Source organism: Mustela lutreola, chromosome 15 (assembly GCF_030435805.1).
Source record: "Mustela lutreola isolate mMusLut2 chromosome 15, mMusLut2.pri, whole genome shotgun sequence".
Classification (NCBI taxonomy): Eukaryota; Metazoa; Chordata; class Mammalia; order Carnivora; family Mustelidae; genus Mustela; species Mustela lutreola.
In genome coordinates, this window is record NC_081304.1 from 60,100,823 (window position 1) to 60,109,309 (window position 8,487).

At 61.3% G+C, this 8,487-nt stretch overlaps 1 protein-coding gene across 6 annotated transcripts in view; it reads right to left on the reverse strand.

Annotated features, from left to right (window-relative positions):
- The window catches only part of NLRP1 (NLR family pyrin domain containing 1), a 33,548-nt gene extending 31,522 nt beyond the window's left edge, over window positions 1–2,026 (reverse strand). For all 6 annotated transcript variants that reach the window (XR_009347903.1, XR_009347904.1, XR_009347905.1 and 3 more), the window contains exons 1-3: window positions 1,885–2,026; window positions 1,269–1,594; window positions 573–725 (exon numbers count right to left, since the gene is read on the reverse strand). Coding sequence is in view for 3 of the 6 variants with exons in the window: in XM_059148187.1 (XP_059004170.1) it covers window positions 573–725; window positions 1,269–1,551 (436 nt within the window). In the remaining 3 variants the exon portion in view is untranslated. The remainder of the gene's footprint in view (window positions 1–572; window positions 726–1,268; window positions 1,595–1,884) is intronic.
- Between the last annotated feature and the right edge of the window lie 6,461 nt (window positions 2,027–8,487).

The following is an 8,487-nucleotide window of genomic DNA, read 5'->3' on the forward strand; positions in this document are numbered from 1 at the left end:
TTCTGGCTCAGGTCGTGATCTCAGGGTTGTCTGCTTGAGCCTGGTGCAGAGCCTGCTCGAGATTCTTCCTCTCTGATCCTACCCTCCTGCCCCCTTCTTAAAATAAATAAATCTTAAAAAGGAAAAAAAAAAGATTTTTGGCCTAGGTGACTCAGAATGGTGGAAGTAGAAATATGAGATGTCAGGAGAGGGGACTACGGGGGCTGAGGAATGAGCCTGGCCTCCTCTGGGGATCATCCACCATGGAACCTTCTAGACCACCGTGGCCCTGAGGATCTTCAGTCCTAGGACAACCTGCTAAGCTCCACCTGGGGAAGGGCTGTGTTGCCCATGAAGCTCCGGCCCGGTAATGCGCAGCCCGCCCCGCCTGGGTCTCCTGTCCCCATCTCTCGCTTGGAACAGGCTGTCACCTCAGTGCTGGAACCTTCCAGAAGATCACTTCCAGGCCGCCCGCCTCCGCCACCCAGCCTGGCTCCCCCACCCTGCTGCCTTCCCCTTTGCTCCACCCAGAGCCCTGAGTGGCCTCAGGCTCATCTGGGTGGAACCAGCAGGAGGTCCCAGGCCAGGCTTACGGTTCTGAAGGAAGCATCTGGATGTGCCCGGCGGCTGTCTTGAACTCGTGGTGGGTGGGTCCTGGACGAACGACAGCACCTCGGTGGAGGTGGGCCCGCTGGGGGACTGCATGCTGGGTGCGCCCGGGGAGCAGGGCAACGAGGAACCCTCCCCTGCGGGCAGCAGACAGAGGTGGGGGCTCGTCGCCGGGCGGGCCAGGACTTGGGCACTGAGGCTCTGGGCATGGAGCCGCTCTGCTGACTGCACCGGGAGAGGCCCAGAGAGGCCAGGGACCCCGTGAGCCGGGAGACCGGATTTCTGGGGCCCTCACGAGGTGCCAGGCTCTGTGCTAAATGTTTCCCGCGGACGAGACCGTGATCGCTCTCACAGTCTGAACAGGCAGAGGCGGGATGGGGCTTGCGGGGTTAACACCAGTGCAGCTCCGGGGTCTACACTGTCAGCGCAGCTGAGCATGTGCACCTGGGAGCGCACCTGGGAGCTGGTGCCAAGCCCCTTCGTGGGCCTCCCTCCTCCATCTAGGATGTCAGCCCCTCCCCCCAGGCGCCCTGGGGAACCTGTTTGGGCCTAGAAATGCACTTGGCCAGGAGAAGGGTCCAGAGTCGATGCCCAGAGGAAGGCCTGGAGGGGGCTCCAGGGTGGGGGTCCCCCGGGGGTCAGGGGCCAGGCCTGTGGACAGAGGGGGGTTCTGTGCTCACCTGACATCAAGGCCGCCTCTGCCCGGGCCTGGGCGCAGAGCTGGCTCAAGCCCATCTGCTCCCAGGTGTGCAGGGCCAGGTCCCAGGCCTGCTGCTCCCCGTGCTGAGCCACCAGCTGTGAGGCCACCTCCAGGGCCCCGGGCTGCTGCCCACAAGCCGAGGTGAGGTGGGGCCGGGGCCCGCCGAGGGGCTTCTCAGGCAGCCGAAGCTGGAACTCCTTCAGCTCCTCCTTCCCCAACATGTCCAGGTACCGGGCCAGCCGCCACTGGACTCCGCTGGCCATCTCTGTTCTGCGGACGCCCTTCGGGTTGTCCACCGGGGCAGGGCTGGGGGGTGCAGGGGGGCGTCAGGCAGAGGGAGGACAGTGGCGTCCCTTCCTCTTTGTCCCTCCCCTGTCCCCCACTGCGACCATTCCTCTGCACCTGGCAGACTCCTACACAGCACTCGGAACCCCCTTGTGTGAACCCCAGAGCCTCTGCGGAGAGCAAGGGGGTGGGGGTGGGGGGAGAGGGAGGAAAGCCCCCCCCCCACCAAGAAGGAGCTCCGCGCTCCGTCAGGGCGCTGGAGTGGGCTGTGGTGGGCCAGGAGAGTGGACGGATATGCCAGAGACACTCACCCTCTCTGCTCCTGGCGGTCCTCGCCTGACTGAGCTCAGAGCCAAGAGCTCCCAGGCCCCCTGCAGGCCCCTCCTGGCCGTGGGACACGGTCCACAGAGAAGAGCCAGAGTGAGAACCGAAGCCACAAACCCCCACAGAGGAAACCAGGCTGGGTGTGCCCGGGACAGGGGAGGGGCCACCTCCTCAAATGGTTCTGGGCCCAGAGGGGCCCCGCCCCCAGGGTGGGGTGGGGCCAAGACCCACGTGGCACCCAGTGCCTCTCCCACTCAGCAGCCAGGGTGTGGCCTCTTGGGATGGGTGGGGGCCTGTGAGTCACCAGGGGAACTCCTTCCCAAGCCACTCGGGCCGGGCCAGGGAGCCTGTCCCCAGCCTCTCCGGGGTGGCCAGGCTGCCCGAGCCCCACGGCCCGTCCTGCTAGCCACGAGGGCACCCAGGTGGGCGTTTCAGCCGGGACGGGCTGCTTGCTTGCGCTCAGCCAGGAGACACTGCCACCAGAAAGCAAAACGGTCCCTGCCCCAGGGCCACAGAGCCGGGCCTCTGGGGAGACAGGCACAGGCTTTCTTCCTCTTTTGTCAGTTGGCAGAAATTAGGGTCTCTCCATGGAGAGAGGCGTGAGCAGCAGGTCCCTGTTGCCTGGCGGTTTCTGGAGGCCCCGTGGTTTGACACAGCGACCGCCCTTCGGCACACCGCCACCTCTGGCGCTTCCTTCCTCCCAGCCTCGGTTTGCTCCTGTTGGGGGATCGGAGCGCTCCACCAGGGACCCCAGGGCCCTGGACGGTGGGACGTAAGCTGGGTTTAGCTCAGGCTCTGAGGGTTTAAGGCTCAGCCCCACAAGACTGCCCCCGCTCTGGCTGTCACCCGCCCCCCTGCCTGATTCCACGACAAATTCAGCCATACCCGTCCCCCCACCGACCCCTTTTCAGGTTTATTTGTGATTATTTGCTAGGAGCTATGTGCCGGGAACTGGGGACAGAACCCAAATATTTACCTTTTAATACAACACATCTCTTTCCCTCAAACCCCATGTCCAGAACCTGACTCCGCACTGTGCCCACGGGTCCCGCCCTGGAGTAGCCCCCCTCGTCTTGTACCCGGACTACTGCAGTAGCCTCCTAACCGCCCTCCAAGCTCTGATGTTGTCCCTTGGCTGTCTGTCTCCTGTCTGTCTGGCAGGCAGAATTACCCTCTGAAAACATCCACCAGGCCAGGTCACATCTCCACTCAAAACCTTGCAATACTCCCCATTTCTCTTGGAGTAAAAGCCAAAGTCCCACCAGTGCCCCGTATGATCTGACGCCTGATGCCTCTGACTTTCTCTCCTACCTCCGTCCCCGCTGGTCTCCTTTCTGTTCCTTGAACACACGAAGAATGCTCTGATCTCAGGGCCTTTGCACAGGTGCCCCCATCCTCTTGGGATGATCGCCCCTGAGAGCAGAGGCTTGTTTCCTCGCCCCCTTGTTTCTGCACCCACCTGCGTTCTGCTTCTGCATCGGCTGGCCTCAGAGGTATACTTGTTGGCTTTACCTGCCTGTAGGACGTTAGCCCCCTGAACACGGGGCACTGAGACCACTTTGCTCACCAGGAGCACCTCTATCCACGGATCTCTATCCACACCTATCTGCAGTCATCTCGTCCGTCCAAACAGCACTCACCATGGCCACTGGATGGCACTGGCGGCCTTTCTGTGCCTGGAAGCCAGGTTCTTCCCTAGGGGCCTGAAGACCCGAAGGTGAGCTCCCTCTGGGTCTGAATGTTTAGTTCCCTGGTTCTGGTGCCTTTAGGAGCACATTAAACATATTTCATTTCATTTCATTTCATTTCATTTATTTTTATTCTATTAAATAATTCTAGTTCCTATTAAAAATTAACATGGCTGGCGTCCTTCCGACTAGTCCCATCACCCCCAGGCCCAGGATTCCCCAGCCCCTCCCCGTGTCTGAGGTGGGGCAGTATGGCCCCAGACCCCCAGGAAGAGAGCAGGCTTCCCCCATGCCCCCCAGCCCCCAGCCCCCACCGCAGGCCGGGCATCCACTCCTTCCTGAATCCCCCGTGTGGCGCGTGGTCCGTCCTGCGGACGCAGCAGGGGATCCCGGCCTGAGCCGCATTGTGATTTATGTGCTTGGTCTGCTGGGGTGAGGGTTCAGCTAGTTTTCCTCTGCATCCTGCTGGGATAGAACGCACGCCAGCGTACGGGTGTCCTCCAGCACGCCTCTGAGCTCCTCCAAGAAGAGAACCTTCTGGATCGAGGAGAACACACCTTTGAAATTTTGGTCCAGAAACGTGTGTTTTTGGGGAACGCCCTTGGGCTTCCCTTTGGAGCACCTGGTGGTGTGACGTTGTGCGTCTTGGGTTTGTCCCGGGGCATGTTTTCAAGTCACACATTCGGCCCGTGTCTTAGAAATGCCGCACGTACCCCCTGTCGTCTAGTTTGCTCTTACGTCCTGCCCCTGCCCTCACTGTAACTGTGCCTGCTTCACACGGCAACGTCATGGAGTTTTAATTTTACTTGACGTCTCCACGTGGATGCGCGTGTGCCTACCAGAAACGAGACGGTAACGTGTGCCTTCCGGAACGAGACGGGCCGTGAGGACGGGAAATAGTGGGGCTGGTGTTTCTGGCAGGGGTCCTGGGGGTGCGAGGGCCGGGTGGGGGCATCTATCTAAAGGGACCTGCTTCAGGCAGAGGTTTGCCGGGCCGCTCGCTCTATCTTCCCATGTTTTTCTGAGCTGGGGGGGGGCTCCTCGTTCTCATTGTGCAGCTGAGACCAGAGCCTCCGAAGCCCCATGTGCCCCCTGCTGTGTCTCCTGCCACCTCCGGGATGCCACACGTGTGTCCTCAGGTGATGAGCCATGCCTGCCTCCAACAGATTTATTATCCTCCTGTCTGTCTGGCTGGCAGAATTACCCGGTAAAACATCAACCAGGCCAGGTCACATCTCTGCACAAACCTTGCAATAACTCCCCATTTCTCTCGGCGTAAAAGCCGAAGTCCCACCAGTGCCCCGTATGATCTGACGCCTGATGCCTCTCTTTCTCTCCTACCTCTGTCCCCGCTGGTCTCCTTTCTGTTCCTTGAACACACAAAGAATGCTCTGACCCCAGGGCCTTTGCACAGGTGCTCCCATTCTCTTGGGATGATTGCCCTGGATAGCAGAAGGCTTGATTCCTCGCCCCCTGTAGAGCTGCCCTCCCCCCTCCCTGAGACCCCGACATGCTTTCTGTGTCTGCAGCGTCGGGTTTTTGCTTCTGGAAGGCGGCTTCCTAAGCTGGGGTGCCCTGGCTGCTCGCTCTGGCCCTCACGCTGGGGGAGGCCCGAGCCTTCCTGAGGCACACCTGAGTCCCTTACACTAAGTCAATGCCCCTCACCCCCTCTGCCCTTTACAAGTGGAGCTTTGAGCTGGAAAATACAGAGGTGACTCAGTGACCTGTGAGTGTCTCCGGCCCTGCCACTGTCCATCAGAGCAGAGACGCTCTAGCAGCAGCAGGATCTGGGATTAGCTCTGGGGTTGGACTTCCGCCCAGTCCGAGGTGTCGGGTGCGGCCGTAGTTCCGGGAGGTGAGCAGCCTGCAAGAACAGGCCAAATCCTCCGTCGTCTGGGGCTCAGCCTGGAGAATTAATGAGGCCCCTCGCGGCAGCCCCGCTAAGCCTCCTTACAGCAGCACAAATCCCTGTGCCAACTGGTCATGAGACTCCATTGCTCAGGCTCTTCCTGCCAACATCTTCTTCGGCCAGCAGGTGGTGACAGATCAGGAGAATATGATCGTGGGCTTCTACGAGCTGCCTGGGAGGGCTCTGGGACCACGAGGGGGTCCTTCTGGGAGCCCAGAGCTGGCCCCGGGGATGACTGCGCTTCGAGGACGAGTTCTGTCCTCTCCTGATTCCTGTCTCGGTCCCAGAGTGCAGAGGAAGGAGCTGTCCACTCTCAAGTGTCTCCTGGACCCCCACCCCGGCCCCTTGAGGTGAGACTGCAGGACAGGGCCCCCAGCCCTGTGGATCCTGCACATGAGGCGGGGTCCACCCTCTCAAGGAGGCATGGCTGTGAGCCTTTAGGCCAAGGTCCTCTGACCCAGTCTTCCTGGCACGGCTGCTGGGCACAGCCCGCGGGGAGGCCCCACCCCTGTCCTCCCCTCTTGCCTCTCTGCTCTCCGGGCTGTCACTGCGCCCAGGGCAGGGTTTCCGTTTCTCCTGCCCAGAGCCCTGGCCCTGCTGCAGAGAGGTGGTGGCAAGGGCCAGAAGCTCACTACCCGTCCTTTGAGCAAAGAGATGAATGAATGGTAGGGCAAGGAGCCGGCCTCCCGGCGCTGCCTCGGTTCCCCACCAGCACGCAGCTGCCTTCACCACAAGTGGACGTTTGCCTTCTTGCTTTCTTCCCGGGCCTTTGCCGCAGAAGCTGCTGCTAGCACGTGTTTGCTGAATTATGTCCTCCCTTGACAGCATGACTGTGTCCCTGGTGACCCCCTGGGGGGCCCTGCTGGGTCAGGGCTACCTGGAACCGAATGGGTTCAATGTGCAGAGCTCGTCTACCTCCGTGAAGTTTTGAATTCCCCCTCACCGCCCGTGCCTGAAGTCACTGTGGGTAGAGATGGCCCGGAGGAGCCAGCTGGGCGCTCGTGGGGCAAGAACCGGTGGTTGGGGGAACATGCTTCGCCGGCCCCTGAGGGCTCGCGGTGGCCCACATGGTTCCAGGCCCGGAGGAGGCAGTCCGTCCAAAAGGCGTCATTTCCAGTTGTGCACAACCGTGCAGAGGATGTGGGAAATGCAGATGTGGTTCTCAGCCCCCGGGGTGGCTCAGTGAAGGCTCCCTGAGGAGCAGGAGGGGAGGGACCCCTCTGTGCTTATGTCTGCATTGACAAGAGGGGCCCACCTCCGTCTCGCTTCCACCGTCTGGGACCGTGGTGGGATGCCAGGTGAAGACAGTGAGGGAGGAGGCTCGGATCCGGAGCAAAAGGTATGTCCGGGGGAGCAAACCTCAGGCCAGAGAGGGCGGTTTGGCAGGTGGGTCCTGGAGAAAGTTCAGATGCCACCTCCTCCAGGAAGCCTTCTCTGATCTGCCAAGCTCCTGTTGCTTTTTTTTTTTTTTAAGGTTTCATTTATTTATTTGACACACAGAGAGAGATCACAAGTAGGCAGAGAAGGGGGAGGGGAAGCAGACTCCCTGCCAAGCAGAGAGCCCAATGAGGGGCTCGATCCCAGGACCCTGGGATCATGACCTGAGTTGAAGGCAGAGGTTTTAACTCACTGAGCCCCCCAGGTGCCCTGTTTCTTATTTATCTCCCTGTTCCCCTCCTCTTCTGTCCTGCAGAGTGCTGGCGTGTGCTGGTGCATAGGAAATACATACAGGGTTGCCGAGTTAATTGAACAGACACAGAGACTGCTTCGGGGGCGTGGGGGGAACGGACGCTAGAAGGATGGAGGCAGAGAAAGGTCACACCAGAGGCTCTGAAACTCTAAGGAGAGTGGAGCAGAGTGAGGGTAGGTGTGTCCCTTGGTCCCTGAACTGGCCAGTGTCACTCACCCTTCTCCCATAAGCTGTGTCCCCTGGCCCTTGGCAGCTGGTCTCTGTCTGGCAGGAGACTGGAGGGAACCAGCCAAAGGAGAGTGAGGGAAAGAGGCCTGGCGATTACTTGTTGGGAGAAGAGGGAGTCGTGGGGGATGGGGGCACCGAAGGCCTGGAGGGAGGGGGCCGGCAGGGCCTGCGGTGGGAGCTGGAGTGGGCAGGTGGTCGGTCCTGAGGGGCAACAGGACGGACTGCAGAGGTCTGGGGCCGGTGGAGACATCCTGAGAGGCTCCATCTGCCCCACTCTGGGGGGACCGTCCTCCTGAGGGCGGCGGGGTGCTGAGAGGAACGTGGCAGAGTCAGAAGGACAGCCTAGGAGGACGGCTCTGTGTGCCAAGGGGAGGCGGGACAGCGGGGCTCAGGGGGAGGCCGGCCCTGGCGATGGTTCCTCCGACAATCTGCACAATCTGGCTGAGGAACTGGGTGGATGGACGGGCCGTGCTCCTGACCGGGATGTTGGGGGCTCCCTGGGGCTCCCCCTGGTTGGGCAATGGGGGCCCCGGGGAGCTGTGTTGGGCACAGAACGAGGAGGAGGTCCGGGCTGGCTCTGAGCAGTGCGTTTGCGCTGGGCCGAGGGCTCCGTCCCTCACAGTGATGGTGGCCGTGGCTCGGGGACTCTGTGGGCCACCGGGCTGCAGGTGGACGCTGCTGTGGAGCTGGGGGGCATGCGGGGCGTCCCGGAACGCATGTGAGGGCGGCGTCTCGATACGACTAAGTTCCTTTGTTAACTGAATGAGTCTGGCTGCTTTCCTGGAACTCCTAGAGCCGACTGGTGCCCCTGCGGCTCCCTCTGAAGGGTGTCCTCGAAGCTGGGGTGTGGCGAAGGCACAGGGGACGGTTGGAGCTCGCAGAGTCCGGGGCAGCTCCGAGCCTCAGGCAGAGTCTCAACGACCTTCCGAGAGGGAGCCCTCGGTGCTCAGTGGGCATCCTGCAGGGCGGGGCGGGGGTGCAGCGGTGGAATCTGAGGCGTTATCTGGGTATCCTTATCTGGGAGACTAACACTCGTGCCATGCTAAGGTTGAGGCAGAGACGGCAAAGGGGCCCA